Source organism: Psammomys obesus, unplaced genomic scaffold (assembly GCF_907164565.1).
Source record: "Psammomys obesus unplaced genomic scaffold, mPsaObe1.curated_primary_1811, whole genome shotgun sequence".
Taxonomy (NCBI): Eukaryota; Metazoa; Chordata; class Mammalia; order Rodentia; family Muridae; genus Psammomys; species Psammomys obesus.
The window spans coordinates 2,584,549-2,603,873 of record NW_026594083.1 but is presented as its reverse complement, the minus strand read 5'-3'; the positions used below and the strand labels follow the sequence as shown (position 1 = coordinate 2,603,873).

Here is a 19,325-nt window from a genome sequence, read left to right as displayed (position 1 = left end):
GCCGGGCCAGACTGGTCTGTACAGAGAGGCAGGCTAGCCAGGGTTACACAGGGATACGCTTTTCCTCCAAAAGACAAGGGGCAGGGAGGAGATGAGGGAGGAAGCTTGGGATTGGGAGGGAATGAGGGAGCAGGATACAGCTGGGATACAAAGTTAATAAACTGTAACTAATATAAAAAATTTTTAAAAATATTTTAAAAAGACAAGTAGTCCCTCCTCACACAACCCTCCTCCTCCTTCACCCCTCTTCTCTTCAGAGAAGGAGTAGGTCTCCCATGGGTACCAACCCACCCTGGTACAGTAAGTCCCATTAAGAACTAGGTGAATCCTCTCCCACTGAGGCCAGACAAGGCAGATAAGTTAGGGAATGGGATCCAAAGGGAGGCCTCAGAGTTATAGAGGTCCCCCATTCCAGTTTTTGGGGAATCCAGATGAAGACCAAGCTGTGCATCTACTATATACGTGCAGGTGGTCTAGAACCAATCTATGCCTGTTCTTTGGTTGGTGGTTCAGTCTCTGTGAGCCCACATGGGCCCAGGTTAGTTGACTCTGCATGTCTTCTTGTGGAATGCTTGACCTACAAGGGTGTGTACCAGGAAGAGAGGAGGGAGTTGAAATCAGGATGTAAAATGGATAAATACATCTTAAAAATACCAATATGAAACAATATAAAAGACAAGCAGTCAATGATAATGTGATAAGAAGTGTGCATATACATCTCCATCTCCTCCTCCTTTCTCCTTCACTTTTTTGACAGATACAAAATGGAAGTCTCATATTTACAAAATTGTGTTGTGAAAAGCATTTTATATTACATAAGTAATTATACCATGTTCTATGAATTTTTCTTTTTTTGTCATTGTTATACAGAGATAGAGATGTGTGTCTTCACAGAATTTTTGACATTCTGCTACCAGGCTTAACTTCATTTTAGTACTTCGTATATTGTTGTGAACCATGTAGTTAGGCAGATGAATGAGATGAGGGGTTGGTAACTAGTACTTTGGTCTACGTTTATGTTCCTGGTTTGTAAAGTGGAAACAATTAACTGGGAGAAGTAGAATCGTGACAATGGTTCTACTAGAGGTTCCTCGATCTTTTTTTTTTTTTTTCACTTAAGCTCCTTAGCATTATTGAAAACTTGAAATGTTTACTGAAATTTGTTCAGTACCAACTATTCACAAGTTACATTGTCCTGTGAATGCCATTCCACATTAGTAGTAGTTTGTGCCTAGTGTAATTGTACCCATTCAATGCATAATGCTTAGTAGACCTGGAACTGTCTGTGATGGTGAGAGGTATGTAATCAATCATTTCTGTTGCTTTATTGGAAGTTTATTACCAAATGGAACAATAGTAGTTCTTTTCAATGTGTGTGGATTAGTCCTTCAAGTAAGACATTTTTCTTGTTATGAATAAATGAATCCACATTAATGCTATGCCATTCACTTAGTAAGCCTACACTTGCATAACTTTTGGCACCTCTAGATAATATTTACCACTCCAACTGTTTATTTCATTTGAAGAAACTTGAAATTGTTTATTAAATGACTTTGCCCTGAGCCAAGCCATTACTGGTTGATACCTACATAATCCCATTAATTATACTGTGTTGGAAATCCCAGTCTTCATCTCTAAACTGGGGCCCAATAGGTAGCTGTTATTAATTGTGATTAATACTGACTACTATGTGTACATGTCTTTCTTTTATTACAGTAACATTTCAAAGAGGAGATGGAGGACTAATGAGCAATGGGAGGTATGCGAAGGAGTTTCTTTTATTATTATTTTTAATCAGTACTGGGGAAATTCTGTAGTGAGCAGCTATTATTGTAATAAACGATCACTTATAAGTAGGAGAATTCTAGGAGGGATTGAATGGCTTACCACAAGGTTTAATGATCTATCTGCTGTGCACTTTAGAGGAATCAAGTCCAGATGTTTCATATCTCCCAGATGCCCCTGAAGAAATTAGTAGTAAATATCACAAGGAATGTGTTCATTTGTTAGCAGGATGTTTATTGCATTAATTAGACATTAGCAAATGAAGTTGCTGTTGTTTAAGACTCCTTATTGGCTCTCACTAAATTGCTGTGAGTGAACAATTACACATAATCGATCACAAAGTAAATGATTCATGGATGATGAATAGGCTGTAGATTGATAGGACTGGATTCCACAACTTTGGATACTCAATTGAAATTGATAAAAGCTGATAACAAACCCATATATTCTCATCTATTTTCCCTTTGCCAATATGGAGATTGTAATTAGGCTCTGGTAATAACTTCCAATCTCCCATTTAATCAATATTTTAGCAAAAAGAGATTAAGTCTAATGAGAGCTAGCGGATATAGCAAGAAGCAATTGAATCTTCTTATTGCAGTTTCCATAGAAACACGCATTTCTCTTAGGGATTATACCAGAAGGGGTCTATCAAAAATGTACAACAATTATAGATGATCTATTTCTTTGTAAATATGCTAATATCCTATAAAGGAATTAGAATCCCAACTTTACATTAAATAATGGAACTCCTTATTAAATGTGATAGGAGAGTTTTCTTCATTGACTATGCCAACATGTTGAGTCACATAAGTGGATCTTTTACTACCTTAAAAATATGTTTAGCCTTTTTATTTTGCAGTGTGGGAACATGGGAGTGTACTATTGGTAGAAAAGTACAAGAAATGTTCATTAATTTTCCTGAAGCTGTACACCTCCAATCAAGTATGAAGGCTCTGAGTAAGGCTACAACCTAGAGAAAACAGATTTAGTTAGGGGCTACAAAAATGAGGGCTTAATAGTTCCGTTCTCTGGATAGGATAGGTATGAAGCAGCTACTCAGAGGAATTACTCCCTTGAGATGGCAACATACCATCACTTGATCACAGGATCCTACTATATTCTCTTTCTCCCATCAGTTCCAGGGTAGACAGCCTTTCATTCATTTGTACGTGGGCAGAATCCCAGGCAGAGCCTCCTTGGTTCCACTGACAGTGAAGATCTATGTATAGCTTTAACAAACTACCAGTTATTTAGTTCTTAAGAGCACCTGCAATTTAATTTGAAGTCAATTAAAATCTTATATCTCCTTACCCTTTTCAGCTGGTAAGGGTGATGTCAAAAATCTCTCACTGAGCCCTACAAGTTAATTTCCATTCCATTTCTGTTTCAGCCGCCCAGGTCTTCTGAATGCTGGTGATCCCAGTTATCCGTGGCTTGCTGATTCATGGCCAGCCACAAGTTTGCCAGCAAACAATGGCAATAGTGGCCCAAATGAAATCGGGAATTTTGGGCGTGGAGGTAAGTTATGTGTTTCAAAATAAAGCTATTTGCCTTTTGGCTGTTTTCAGTTTTGTGTTCTGGACTTTTTATTTTAGTTTAGTTTTCTTCTAAACAATTTTATTACTTTTTTTTGTATGTAGGTAAACAAAATGCAGTCACAGACACATGGGAAAGCTAGAGGGAAGCTTTTAGAGGACTCCGTTCTCTTCTTCAACTTTGTGGGCCCAGGGAACAAGCTCAAGATGTCAAGCTTGATCAAAGAGCCCTTTACCTGCTGAGCCATCTTGCTGGCCTCAGATTTTTAAAATCACACATTGAGAATATCTCCTTTGGGACTGGGTAGGTGGCTTAGCAGCAAAGAGGACATACCTGTCTTTCAGAGGAACCAAACATGGTTACCAGTACTCATATTAGTCAGCTCATGATGACCTCTAACTCCAGCTTCACGGGTTCCAACACCCTCTGCAGTGCCAGGAACACCTGCATACGTGCTCACACTTACATACGCACGTAATTAAAAATTACTTTAAGAGGCTAAGAGTATGTCTATTTTGTTGATTTCACAAAGAACCAGCTCTTGGTTTTTTGATCCTTTGAATTGTTCTTTTTTCTCTAGTTTATTGATTTCAGCCCCGAGTTTGATTATTTCCAGCCATCTACTCCTCTTGGGTGTGTCTTCTTCTTCTTCTCCTCCTCCTCCTCCTCCTCCTCCTCCTCCTCCTCCTCCTCCTCCTCCTCCTCCTCCTCTTCTTCTTCTTCTTCTTCTTCTTCTTCTTCTTCTTCTTCTTCTTTTTTTTCAAGGTCCATACATGGAGAAAACCTAGTAGCCCTGCACAGATGTAGCCCATGGAAGTTCAGTCTCCAAGTGGTTTCAGTAGTAAGGGGAACCAGGACTGTCTCTGACATAAACTCAGTAGCTGGCTCTTTGATCACCTCCCTGAGGTGGGAACAGCCTTAGCAGGCCACAGAAGAAGACAATGCAGCCAGTCCTGATGAGACCTGATAGGCTAGAGTCAAATAGAAGGGGAGGAGGACCTTCCGTATTAGTAGACTAGGGGAGAAGCATGGGAGGAGAAGAGGGAGGAAGGGCAGGATTGAGAGGGTAAGGAAAGGGGCTATAGCTGGGATACAAAGTGAATAAATTGTAATAAAAAATGAAAATAAAAATTTTATTTTAAAGAGCATCTTCTTTTGTAATTAGGACAATAAAGACAAATAGCCATCGTGCTGTACTTTGCAAACTTATTTAGTAGACAAATTATGTGTTTATATCACTTTAAGTAAAATTAATATTTTTAAGGAAATCATTAATGATTGAGAATTGAAGTATTGACTGGGCACTCAGTTTTCAAGTATCACCACAGCAACCCTAAACCTAGAAACCAGGGACTTCAATGTTGTCCTACATGTTTTACTTACTTGGTTCTAGTCAGAACACTTTACCAAATACCTCTTCAGTGTAACATGAAAGGTTTTCTTTTTATCATTTTTTTTTACATTTACTGTTTTTTTTTTTAATGTATTCATTTTGTATCCCAGCTATAACCCCCTTCCTCTTCCCTCTCAATTCCACTCTCCCTCCCTCTTCTCCTCCCATGCCCCTCTCCAAGTCCACTGATAGGGCAGGTCCTCCTCCCCTTCCATATGACTCTAGTCTATCAGATCTCATCAGGACTGGCTGCATTGTCTTCCTCTGTGGCCCAACCCTACATCTGACAAACAGCTAAAATCCAGAATATATAAAGAACTCAAGAAGTTAAACAGCAACAAATCAAGTAACCCAATTAAAAAAGTGGAGTACACTGCTAAACAGAGAATTCTCAATAGAGGAATTTCAAATGGCAGGAAAATACTTAAAGAAATGCTTAATGTCCATAGTCATCAGGGAAATGCAAATCAAAACGACCCTGAGATTTCACCTTACACCCAGCAGAATGGTTAAGATCAAAAACTCAAGTGACAACACATGCTGGAGAGGATGTGGAGAAAGGGGAACCCTCCTCCATTGCTGGTGGGAGTGCATTTTTATATTCATGAAAAATATAAATTTGATACCATCACTACCATATAAAAGTATGGCAGAATGAAAAGTAAATAGCTACATGAATAAGACATGTTCAGAAAGAGACTTCTGAAGTTCTGTAGTTAATAATTGATGTCTCAATTAAAAGTGTAATCATGGTAAATAAATACTAATACTTCCAATTTGGAATACTATTATTATCTGTCTGGGTTTTATGTTCTACTATAAATATAGTCTACTCCAAACAGCTGTTACTCTCTGCCAAACATGCCTTCATTGAATAAAGGTATAAATAAATTCTATAAGAAGAATTGAATGGACGAATATCAAGGTCAAGGCTACACCTCTCTTTAGTGTGAGTGATATATTAAGCATTTACTCTTTATGTGGCCCAAAGCATAGAATACAATCAGCACATTAATGGGCATCAGCAGGTTACCTGATAATGGAAAGGAAGTTGTATGATTGACTGGTTAGGTTCAAATTTTGTGTAAACTCTATGAGAAGTGTCTGTACTTGAACATATCCAAATATCTTCTCCCTACTATGTTCTATCTGCTATTTTACAATTCACTTTGTAAAAATTAATTCGGTTTCCAATACATTTGCCCATCCAAGAATAGCTAGCTGCCTCTTTCACTTATATTTGTTTTTTGTTTTGTTTTTTAATTTTATAATTGCCATATTTATCTTGGGCTGGGCAGATATTTTTACCTACACTATCTCAATAACTTCACCATCCACCTCCTAGCTCCCATCCAATGCCATCTGCCCTAACCATCTTTATCTGGGCTACCTTCCATCCATAATCTTATAAATACTTGCTGTACTCTTCATCTGGGCCTTTCCATGTCATTATTGGAATCTTTCCTCTCAGCCCACATGGTTCTTTCTCCTTGCTAACCCATTGTGGTGTCCTCCTTCCTCCTCTCTTCCTGTCCATCCCTCTGTTTCCCAAAGCATGTGAACGTTAGCCACACCTGCTCAATTCTGTCCTGCCCAGCTTTTGTACCTTATAATCAACGAATTAGGAATAATGCCTTAGGCCAGTTTAAACAACAAAGATGGATTTATCCAGGCAGTAACCAGATCTTGAAGGCCAGTAATTAGCATCAAAATACAAGCAATCAGACAAACTCCAACAATTCCCCTTTTCTTTCCAAATAAAAGGACCATTTTTAATACAGTAGAATAATTATGAAACAATTATAAAAACCAATAGGATTTGTATCATACCACCACAACATTCTATGTTCAATAAATACATACATAAAGAATTTTTTATTTTTTTAGGCAAACTACATTAAATTCTAGGATGTATTATTTCAGTTTAACCAGTGTATAAGACTTAAAAAGTTTTTCCTTATTACTACCTCATTTTTGAGAAGTGAAGTGCTTCACAGATGCACATCAAGGTCAACAAAAAAGGATTTGCAGGTTTTTTGTATTTCTTTTCTGTACGTTAGTCATTTTTAGCATTTACTACTTAAGTAGGAAACCAACACATGACATTTTTCATATGTACTAATTTGTGTCTTTTACAAAGTTATAAAATAGGTGACAAAATATATATAGTTTCAAAGTTAAGAAAACGTATTTAATAAAAATAATAATTGGAGATATGGATAGAGAAAGAAGGTCCAGTCATTTTATTTGTAAAGTCTCAAATGTTTTAGCCACACTATGCTATTTTATCCAGGTGGATTCATGTGTATGGTTTATATAATCATAATAATGTACAAAAATTACCAAAGACACTAACATTTCCCAATTAATAAAGGGATACATATAAATATTTAAAAGAGGAGGAAAGCATAATTTAAATAATTAAGAGATGTACTAGCAAACGCTTTTGTCATTTGTCAATACAAAAATAAAATTTTATTTGACCATTTCATTAACAAGTGTTTTTTATTTTATTTTTTTTTCTCCTTTACATCACTGGGGACTTAATGGAGATGAAGACCTAAGTCCCAAAGAAATGTTTCCCCAAGTAACTTCACAAGCAGTGAAGAAGGGAGTCACTCACACAAATGATACGACACATTCTAAATAAATTCATAAATTATAAGTACACCCAAATGTTCTAAGAATGCACACACAATGTCAACATGCGCAACGCGGCTGAAAGCATTGAGGATGGGTTTTGGGGAACCAGGAAAAATGGAAAATGGAGTGCTATGTCACCGCGGTGATTCCATTCCCATGTAGCCTGTTGGTAAAATAGCTGTCACAGAGGTCAAAACCCTCTGAAAGCACTAGACTCCCTTCCCCCATAGAAAGACTCATAAGTAATCTTCCAATTCTTTAAAATTAGAATTTAAGTCCACTTATTGTTGAAAACACAATAGTAATCACTGAAGACAGTATGCAGCTGCAAAAATCAATTTAGGTGCACTTTCACTTGTAGTCTAATTATAGTTTAACATAAGGAGATAGAGGTTCATGTCCAGGGCCAAACCCAATGTGGTTAAAGAATAATGTTACCTATGGTTATATCTTTGATTAGTTCTCTTTTTTCAATCATTTAGACACTAAAAAATTGTTCCAAGAATTTACAAATAAACTGTCTAAAAGATAAGTCTAAAACATTGTGCATATTTAGCTGCAAGATACTTGAAACTAGAGCTGTGTTAGTGAGACATTCTACTTAGTAACTAATATTCATAAATGGATGGCAGGGTAGAGGAAGCAGAAAAAATAACTGCAAACTTATTGATGTGAATATTTCCATTAACTAATAATATCAAACCTGAAGATTTTAAGAGTAAATGGAAATTAGCATTTAAATTTATATAATTTATATCTAAAAACTAGAAGGATAAGAAATTAGGGCAATTCCTAAAAAAATTTACTTGCTTATGTAATGCAGCAAAATGTTTTAAACTTCACTATCATTAAGGCTCACACTGACTTTCATTTTAGATCTTTACTTCAGTAAAGTAAAATCCACTTTATTGTAAAGAGTTTGGAGTTCTGGATTCTAAGCATTTCAAAACTGATTCTTTTTTGGAGTACAAAAGAAATTACAATTTTTCTAATATGAAGGCAAATTCTCTAGCTATTGTAATAGAAGGAAAACTGATTTTGTAAGAGTCTTTATTTCAAGTACTGTTGAGAGTCATTGAGTCTAAGTTTTAAGACAGCTGAAAGTTTTTGTATAGTGAACAAACCAAGTGGCGTGATGTCTTCAAATGTAGAGTGTAAGTAGAGTGTATGTATTGGTGGGTACTTTAATCAGATTGTTAATTGTTAATTGTAAATAACTAAAACCTGTGTTAGCAGATTCACCAATTATCTGTGTATGTGCGTCATTTGAAAGGAAAAAAATAAGCTCAGGAGAAAGGTGGCAGATGTGAATTATAACCATCATGTAAAGATAGTTCAGATCTCCAAATGATAAATGGGCTGACTGATAGTCATTGTGGTCCCTAAAGTTTAATTTGTTATCATACAATGTGAAACTATAATTCTCTGATTCTCAGAGCTGATAGCATATATTAAACCTACTGATCACTAAGATGGTATTGTTTTAAGTAAAATTCTCTGTATTGTGAAAATAACTATTTCATGAAAATTTTTCATTTGCAATCCACCAAAAAGAAACCCACTATCAGTTACTTTCTATTTTCAACACTATGACATCAAGCGAGATGAACTGCAATTTAAAAGTTCAGAAAAACGCTATTTTAAGGTGAGAGTAGTGTAATTCTGGACAATTTTTTTTAACTGTACCATAGTTGTGTTCTGTGTCTTTTGTGCTAAAATAGAAAGAGGTGTTTTCATCTCTAATTGCAGATTCCCTTCTTACCAACACTTCTACAAAATGCTAGCAGTTTGTTTGCTTTTAAGAACAAGCGAACAACTGAGTGTATTTCTCAGTAGTGAAACAACTCAAATTTCCGATTCACGCTTGAAGAGATGGGGGAAGAGACGCCGTAAGCAGTGAGACTTGAGGGACCTGTGTTGAGCCTGCCTGTCACCGGGGTTGATGGTCTGGCAATGGTCGTAGATCATCTCCCCTTCATTGGCGCATGAAGCCCATCCCTGCTTCAATGCAGACGGGCAGTGTGACACATTTATCTTTCATCTTCGGTCCTGATAGTTTTGGATTCCCGAGCATCGTTAAATAATTTCATTTCCCTATGTTCTTCGCAGATGTGCTGCCTCCGGTTCCAGGCCAGGGGGATAAAACAGCAACGATGCTCTCCGACGGAGCCATTTATAGCAGCATTGACTTCACCACCAAAACCACGTACAACAGCTCCAGCCAAATAACCCAGGCCACCCCATATGCCACTACCCAGATCCTGCATTCCAACAGCATCCACGAACTGGCAGTTGATCTTCCCGACCCGCAGTGGAAAAGCTCAGTTCAACAAAAAACAGACCTTATGGGATTTGCTTACTCACTGCCTGATCAGAACAAAGGCAACAACGGTGAGTCGGTTTCTTAGGTCGTTATGAAATCAATTTCACGTCCTGTGTGCATGAGATAGACTTTTGTATATCTTGTTCAGTTTCAATTTAGTGATCCATCACAAGGTTTACTACCTAAACTAATCTATTGGCATGTCTGTCTCCAGCACCTTACGTAATCACTCCCACTGCACCGCCACTGCTGAATTCACCATCACACACCAACACCAACTGGTTTCATTCTTTTAGCATTTTTTCTTTTAATATAATAACCGGCAATCCATCTCTGCCTCCATTAGGAAAGGATAGATAAAACATTCCTGTGCTCTCCCGCAACATCTGCTTCTGAGTTGCTAACTGCATGTTCTGCATGGGCTTGTGCTGTGAACTAATCACATGATGCCACTATGACCTCTGCCCTTTAACCCTTAGCCTTACTTTACATCCCTGACTACCGATTGGCTGAGGGATTGTCTAATAGAATGCCACACAACCAGTCACAGGATTTCAGCACCACCAGCTCCCACAACAGCTCAGAAAGGAGTGGCAGTCTCTCAGGTTGGTTTGATCACAGTAAGGAGAAATACTTGTTTGTCAAGAGCATATGACCTGTGTTCCTAGCTACCATCGAAAAAATACTGAGTCAAAACCCAGTACTAGGCATTGATCTATCAAACGACAGTAGTTCCTAGTGAACTTATACTTTGGTTGGGGGGGGGAGGAGGAGGGTCAACATTGCTGTCACTCTTTTGTTAACTGTACAGTGATTTACATGAGGAAAAATAGGGCCAATTTTCTAAAGAAAGCTCATGAAGAACAGATGCATTCTGTGTGTCCTGAGCCCTGTTCATGAGCCAAGGGAACTTTATAATAAAATGATTATACATGATACTCCATTCCAGGTCATTGATTCATCAAAATACATATGATGGAAGTGAAAATATTTTACAGCCTTGTTATATTAATGTTTGGGCAAGGCACTTTTATAATCTTGTATAGGTTTTCTAAAATATCATCTGTCAAATCACATGATTCTGTGCTAAATATGAACAATAATATAGAAAATTATTAACATAATTTAAAAGACATGCATATAATATTTTATGTGGCTCCTTATTTTTATAGTGTAAATTTGAACATATGTTTGAAAGAAATGAGCTGAACTAACTATGATGTAGCATCAGGCAACACACAGGTGAAAACATATTCTGTTATAGTGAAATGCATACTTATCCTAATATGCACTGGTGACAGTAATCTACCATGTGTATTATCGCCTGTAACATGAAGACAGGATGGTTAACATACTTTATCACGCAGCTATATTCATGCTGTATGACTGCTGGGGTTCATCTGGATATTTCTAATTGATTATGTCCTCCAACTTGTTTTATTGCTTCAGATCAATAATATGCCATTTATAAAAACAAATTTAAATACATATCTTTAAGATATATATATATATATATATATTAAAGATTTGTAGGCTGTTGGTGGTTGCTACAAACTTCAAAACCATAAAGAGTTAACTTTCAACACCACTAGGATTGCATTTACTAAATTACTTTTCCTCAGGAGATGGAATCCTCTTAGACCGAAATGTTAATGCCCTCTTTTCCCTCCAAAATGAGTAATTGCTCTTCTCGCTTATTGGTAGCATCAGATACATTATAGAATTCAAAAAATTTTAACATCTGTTATGAATTTAAAGTGGCTGAATAACACAGAGGAACTTTAGGAATGACCTTATATGTCATTTTTGCTGTCATTTGTATATAATTAGTCCCACAATTGTTCTGTATCATTAAAAAGTAATTTTGCTGAAGCTTCCTTTTTACTTCATTAAGAATGCATAAATATCAAGCAATGTATATAAAGAAAGCCTTAAACCATAAAGCTATGGAGTCTATAGTCATGTAAGCTAGCAAATATTTGATATACATCAATTGTTACCAGCTTTTAAAAGTTATTTTTCAAGTAACTCTAAGCAGAATGTGATTCACAGCTATGCTTTCTGATTTGTTCAGTCAAGCAGTATCCCAGATGTCATTTATGTATCGATACAGAAATTATAATAAATACTTCATCTGTATCTAAATACAAAGTCGCTTAAATTGGAGATAGAGAGAATTTTCAGGCACGGGATTAAAATGATTATCCCTTCTTTAGTTTACTGTTCAGTTTAAACACCTATAGAGTTCAATATTTCTATTGTGCTTCATAAGGATGTCTTCTAATGCTTAGCAATAAGACTAAACCACCCTATGACTAGAGAATTGTACCATATATCAGCATCTGAAAACAATCTGCACACATTGATCTTAATATGCTTTTAAAAATCACAGATATTAAGAAACTTTCATTTCTGACTTATTTAGGTGAGTATATTTCATTCTTGAAAATATTTTACAATATATTCCTTTTGGAAGTCCTAAAACTTCCGTTAAAAGTCCAAGTATTAAAAATATAAAACTCTCTTTTTAAAATATCACTGAAATAATTATCTTATATGCATATTATATACATGAAAAATCACTGACTCTTCTTTTACTGTGGCAACTTTTAAAATGAATATACATTCAATTTAACACATGATTATATACACAGTGTATTTTTTTAGTAATGCTAAGGTCAAAGTAAAGACATCATGAATGTTAGGCAACTGTTCTACTACTCCCAGTTTCCTTCCCCGTCTCTATGCATTTAATCTTGAAATAAATTGTTTTCATAGTTTTTCTCCCATGCCGTTCATTTGGTAACTACTAAAAAATCTAGATACTTCTATTTTGACTTGAAGAATGGTACAAAATATCTTGACAAATCCTCAGAAATGGTGCAGGAAGTTCTCACTTAAAATGGTTTAGCCTTTGGTTGCAGGTTGCAGCGGTAAATGGTAGTTCATTTTAGTACAGATTCAGATCTAAGAAAGCAGAATTTAACTACCAGGTTAGGTCAAATGCTTCTCACAATCATAAAAGTACATCACTTAACTCGAAACTGAGACGCACAGGCATAGTGATGAGGACTCCTATCAGGACTATTCAAAGTGAGAAAAGAGAAGCATTTTACATTTCTAGAAAAGGGGGAAACTGATGTTTTGTAGAAGGTTCTCAGAAATTCTCTCCAGAAATCAGCTTTTTCCAAGCCACATTTTAAAACTTCTTGTTTGCACAGTAGATGATGAATTACCTCCTTGAATTTTAGTAAGAAGTTCAGTATGGATTTACTGGACTGAAGGACAGTTGGCTTGAGACACTACACAAACAGCTGGCTTGTGTAAGCTGCTGCCTGCTGAATGCAAACTGCCCTCTGAGAGTGTGAATGTGACTCTGGAGCACCCAGTGAGAACAAGAGCGTCTCTCCTTTAAAGTGGACACACAGAGCTTTCCCTGCTTCCATCTCTCGGTTCTTTTGGTGTTGAGATAGCAATTCAAAAAGGCTGTGAGAAGTCATGAAGATTGTATTCATGCTAAGACAAAAGGCAAAGAGGAAGTAGCATTAGGGGTTAGCATGGAAGGATGAGTTGCTCAAGCGATTCCTCTTGACATTAAATTTCAATTTTAGTTTTATCAAAAATGATGTAGTGCTTGCTCTTTGCGTGTGATTTAGGAGGCCTAAGGACTCAAAGAATCATTTCTAGAGATCTGTACAGCAGTATAAACTTTTTGCTTTATTCAGAAACTTGGGTTTGTTTTTTTTTTCTGGCATACTCACTGAGCCTAAAAAAAATTGAAGAAGATAGCACTGTAAAGGCAGCTAGAAGCTTTATTCTTTTTTAATTATTATTATTATTATTATTATTATTATTATTTTTAATGAGAGAGGAGTTGGGAGGATGCAAAGATGACTGGCATTTTGTGCTTAATATTTTGCATGCAATGTCTTTTGCAATTCTAAAGATTGCCCAAGGAAATAGAAACATCTATTTTCTATGTATAGAAATTAAGATGATATCTACTGACAGACCTCTTGATAAGCCCTGAAGTCCAGAAATCGAGCTCTTACCCACACAGTCTTAATGTAAAATGTGCCTGCTCTTTCCCTGTGGTACCTTTTTGTCTATCAAAGAAGGAAAATAACAAGTGAAAATACCATATACAGGGATAAGATAATGGATAAGAATGTAGGTGAAAGTGTAGACTCTGCAGTCATGTAAATTTCTGCTGTAACAGTGTTATCTCTTACTGGGCTTCCAATATATTATCGTTATTCTATTTTGCAAACTCAGATTAGAATATGCAGACAAAAGAACCGGATGAGCGTCTCATGAACTACGAATGAAGAGACAGCCCCATTCCCACTCATAACTTTTACTTTAATAAAGGTGAAATGCAAGGGGTCAGTACCACTACTTGCGACAGGCTAATGTAGGAGATGTGTAGGATGCTTAGGTACCCTTAAAGCAGCCTTCATTTCTTTGCTCAAGGAATACTCATATTTGTATCTACCTTACTGCTATCCTTGTTTATGAACAAGTTTTATTTACTTAATTTTGGAAAAATAATATGTATAGTATAATTCAGATAATGTTTTATTTTCCCAGTTCATTATGTTCATGTAACCTCAGACACAGTTCATACACTGCTGTCTTATTTTCTGCTCATATTTATGCATGAACTCAATTGTATTACGCATAGTTCAGAAACAAATTGCTCTACTTCCATGAAATTCCCTTCACTTTGGAATTTTATGAAAGGCTGAAGTGAAAATGGTTGAGAACTACTAACATGCTATATACCAGCAATGGTTCCACTAATCAGACAAAAAGTCTACGAAATGTATCTTGATTAGGCATGTACAGATATTCTCTAGACCATACTTGATTGATTTTTATCCATGACTTTGGAGAGAAGGATGTTACTTCTCTGGATTAATTAAATTGAATAAATTCTAATGGAAAAGTTTAGCCTGCATCCTTAGACAGTGCATTCTCCACTGAGACAGATTATGTAAAAAGAACATTATAAATGCAATCAAATCTGACATTTAAAGAATTTGCTGTGGACCATTATTTTGTCTAACAATGGAAACATGGAAGCAGCAGATATGAATAAATCAATAAATGTGCCCTTGATACAGAAGCCATGTTTTCAGTTTGTTCGGTTCTGCAGAAAATGAATTAGGAGAGACACAATGGACCTAGTGGAATTCATAAAAAATATAGTTTTGTTGTTGTTGTTTGTTTCTCTGATAGTATCATTTTCTTGCTTATAGACTTTTATCATGTCTAACATAGTGAGTCTGGTGTCTTGGAAACATGAATATATCCTGCCATCTGATATATTCTGTTTCTTTGGATATTCAGCCTCCCTGAATACATGTATTTATTGCTTTCAGGTGGGAAAGGTGGAAAAAAGAAGAAAACTAAAAATTCTTCTAAAGGTCAGAAAAACAATGGATCAACTTGGGCTAATGTCCCTCTACCTCCTCCCCCAGTCCAGCCACTTCCTGGTACAGAGCTGGGGCACTATGCTGCAGAACAAGAAAACGGGTAAGAATATGATGTATGCTGACAATATGGCCAAGCCTGTGCTTCCCTTTCTATTCATTTTTTTTTTATTTTTATTTTTTGCTGTGTATTTCTTTATCATTGAACTGGCTTTCCTCTCTCCATGTTCACTGCGTCCTCCTTTACTGTTTGCACTCTCTCTATATGTTTTCAGGTGATAACTATAAAAAAGCCCATACTGAGGAGTGAGAATCCTTGGCTCTCAAGTGCTTTAGATTGTCTGCAATCATGATAATCAGCCTCCATTTATAATATTGCTTGTTAGTTTGAAAGCAAGTACCCACAGCTCTATGAACTAAAGAGGCACTCCTGAGAAGGACTGAAAGGGAATTAAAATAACCCTCTTCATCATCCCTTGCAGCTTCCTAATGACTTGATGTCTGGCCATAGCAGGATGCCACCAGTAGCGCACCACCACAATGGGATAATTGTGGGGACCTGACCAGTGGGTAGAACTTTAATCATCAGCACTGATGGGAATGGAGGGACAGGAACAATAAAAGATTCAAGCCAGTGCACACTCTTACAAAGCCTCTTTAAGTTAGACGATGTCTTTTGATGGCCCTTAAGGATGCTGTGTCTCTCTTCTTTACAGATATCTCACAGGAGTTCATTTCCTGAGAGCTTGAGCGGTGATTGCTTTGAGACACAAACACACGGATACTGTTTTTATTGCAAAAAAAGTCAAATAAAACATTTTACCTAAATTAATATTTCTAAATGCTATGTCTTGCTTTCAGTTTGAAAGTCAGTATATAATTGAGTAGAAATGTATACAGCACAAGAAAATGGAGTATATGGATATTTCTCACTAATTTCGCTTTATGCAGAATTATTTACATATTAAACATAATTTAACTACATAGTGGTATTATGGTTTATATTTGCTCAAAATTGTGTAAATATAATATTTATGTTGTTATAATTTTTATGTTTGCTTTGTTTACAAATGCTATCTTTGAATGCTTCACAATGACTTTATGCGTTTGCTACTCTTTCTATTTTGCAACATTTTTGTATTTTATCTACTTTTTCTTCTATGTATTCACACATAGCTCACATCTATGAAATATATATAGTATATGTGTATATATGAACATGTATATATACATATATGATCTATTCATATGCCAACACACATATATTTCCTCCATCTTTAAATGTTTCCGGTAGGCTTCATTTGTTTATCTGGGATATAGTATTCATCTTTATGCAAAAAAAAATAATTAACTAATCAAAATGTTCCCACTTGAAATTAGGAATTAAGAGCCCACCTTTTTCTTTTCCTGACTTAAAATTTATTTATTTATTTATTTAGTGGTTTTATTTATTTTTGGTTTTTCAAGGTAAGGTTTCTACTCATGGCCTTGGCTGTTCTGGACTTGCTTTATAGACCAGGCTGGCCTTGAACTCATAGCGATCCTCCTGTCTCTTCTTCCTTGAGTGCTGGAATTACTGGCTTAAAATTTAAATTGTGAATATGATCTTAATTCACATCAGTGACATAAATATGCCAATATCTCATGAAAAATAAGAATTACATATTTCATCAAAAGATTATTATAAAATTATTACTTGATAGTTTGCATTTTAAGAATTTAGCCAGAAAACAGGAAAATTTTACACATTTAGTGATTAGAAGTTATTTTTAAGAAGACAGGGAAAAGGACAGTAGCCTACCGCAGACAGTCTCTGAAAGACTCTACTGATCAAGGTATCAAAGCAGAGGCTGAGACTCAGCCAAAATTTGGGCAGAGTGCAGAGAATCTTCTGAAAGAATGGGGAGATAGAAAGACCTGAAGGGGACAGGAGCTGCAAAAGGAGTGCCTGAGCCCTGGGGGGCCTACAGAGACTGATACCCCATCCAAGGACAATGCACGGAGAGGGCCTGAAACCCTGGCTCACATGTAGCTCATAGACTCAGTCTCCAAGTGAGTTCCCTAGTAAGGGTAGCAGGGTCTGTCTCTGGCATGAACTCAATGACAGGCTCTCTGATCACTGCGGGGGGGGGGGGGGGGGGGGTGCAGTCTTGCCAGGCCACAGAAGAAGACAATGCAACCAGTCCTGATGAGACCTGATAGGTCAGGGTTAAATAGAAGGGGAGGGAGTCCTCCCCTTTCAGTAGAATAAGAAAAGGTATAGGGGAAGAAGAGAGAGGGAGGGTGCAATGGGGCAGAGGTGAGTGAGGGGGCCACAGCTGGTATACAATTGAATAAATGATAATAACAAAAAATTAAAAAAATAAAAAGAAGCTATTTTTAATATAGACCCCCAAATGCATGATATTATTTTTTTTAATTTCTAAAATATTCATTTATTATTCCAAATAGCTCAAAGGAATGTTCTGTTATTTACATGCAAATGTATATAAGAAGAGATTATGCTAAATATTGTTTGAGTTTTTGTTTGCCTTAAGTGTTGAAGATTTGATGGTGGGAAAAAGGACTATTTTTAGGGCTGAAGGCGTAGCTAAGTGAGTAGAAACCTTGTGTAGTGCATGAAGCCAACATTGCACAGAAGCGGGAGTGTTGCCTCACACTGACAACTTCAGCACTCAGGAGGTACAGCCAGTGAGTCCAGAATTCCCAGGTGATTCCAGCCTCACAGCTCTTGAGACAGTTTGATGCTGACCTGAGATATAGGAAATCCTATCTCAAAAACAAAGAACAAAAGTACTCTATTATCTATACATAAACTCGTTGTTATTATACTGGTGTGTAAACCAGCCAGTATTCCTACAGCAAAATTAATTTTTTTCTTTTGTTTTGGTTTGGTTTTGCATTACCATTTGCAACAAAACATAACAAAGAAGTTTGTCAACATTAAAAAAAAAAACTACATACTAAATGTGAGGTCCAGCTGTAGAAATCAAAGCCACAACAACCATAGAACAGAAAAAAAAATACATTTATAAGAGAGATCTGATATTTAATAAGGAAGATGTAATTATGCTCCTAAGACATTGTCTGCTTCTGGGTACACATGGACATGTTTTCCTTTCTCTCTCTCCCTCTCTCTCTCTCTCCCTCTTTCTTCCTATCTCTGTCTTTGTCTCTGCCTGCCTGTCTCTCTCCCTCTTTGTTTCTCCCTCTCTCTCTCTCTCCTTCTCTTTCTTCCTCCCTCTCTCCCCCCTCTCTTTCTCCTTCAAACTAAAGAGAGAATCATTATTTTATATAACAAATTATACATGAACATTGCACATAGAATAATAGCAGATAACCCAGTAAGCCAGAAGAAGGAAGAAATATCATTGGTGTATTGAAGGGAATCTTGAATCATTTATTCATACAAGATAGTACCCAAAGTGGCTAGACCCCAGAGTCAATAATGTAGAATCTGAAGAAAGTATTCAATCCAAAATGGTCTATAAACTAGAGAAGAATGTTAAATAAGAACTACAGTGAAAAATTTCAATGACAAAACTTGATACCTTAATATAGAGACCTTTATTTGGTCAAGGAGAAAATAAAATAAAAAGATGCCTATTACCTTCCCTTGTACCCTATTATAGTTATGACTACCTTCCTGTCTTCTATTTCTCACCATTTTCTGATCCTGTCTCTCTGTCCTGATGATCTCTAGATTCCATTTTAATTGCTTAACTGCATTTTCAGCAATTAGTACATACTGAATGAGGTTGGTTAATGCTGACTTTTTAATTATATTTTATTTTTATTACTTAAAACAGTTATTTTAATTTAAATAAGTTTTGATTATTTCCATCCACAACTCCTTCAAGACACTCTTTCCCTCCTTCTCAATCCAAATGTAAGTTTTCTCAAAAAACAAACAAAAACAAATAAAACAACAAATTCACACCCAAAACCAAGAAAACAAAATTAAAACCATAATCAAAAAGAAAGAAAAATACCAAACTGTAACCAAATAAATGCACACAGGTATATACAAACACATACAATAAATAAATAAATAAATATTTTAAAAACCTGTGGATTTCATAAAAGTTGTTCCACAACTAATCATGAACATGAGGTCTGTCTAGAAGTGGTTGATATTTCTAGTATCAATCCTTTGGAGAAAATTGATTATCCTTCTCCCATAAAGTATAAGTAACAGTTTAGTTTT

General features: G+C 36.1%; 1 protein-coding gene across 9 annotated transcripts in view; it reads left to right on the top strand.

Annotated features, from left to right (window-relative positions):
- Positions 1–19,325, top strand: part of Robo2 (roundabout guidance receptor 2) — a 526,320-nt gene that overhangs the window by 471,169 nt on the left and 35,826 nt on the right. For 5 of the 9 annotated variants that reach the window (XM_055617835.1, XM_055617833.1, XM_055617832.1 and 2 more), the window contains exons 19-23: positions 1,717–1,759; positions 3,179–3,306; positions 9,470–9,751; positions 10,163–10,288; positions 15,068–15,221. In XM_055617835.1, the coding sequence (XP_055473810.1) occupies positions 1,717–1,759; positions 3,179–3,306; positions 9,470–9,751; positions 10,163–10,288; positions 15,068–15,221 (733 nt within the window). The remainder of the gene's footprint in view (positions 1–1,716; positions 1,760–3,178; positions 3,307–9,469; positions 9,752–10,162; positions 10,289–15,067; positions 15,222–19,325) is intronic. The other 4 variants (XM_055617840.1, XM_055617837.1, XM_055617838.1 and 1 more) reach the window with 1 other exon arrangement.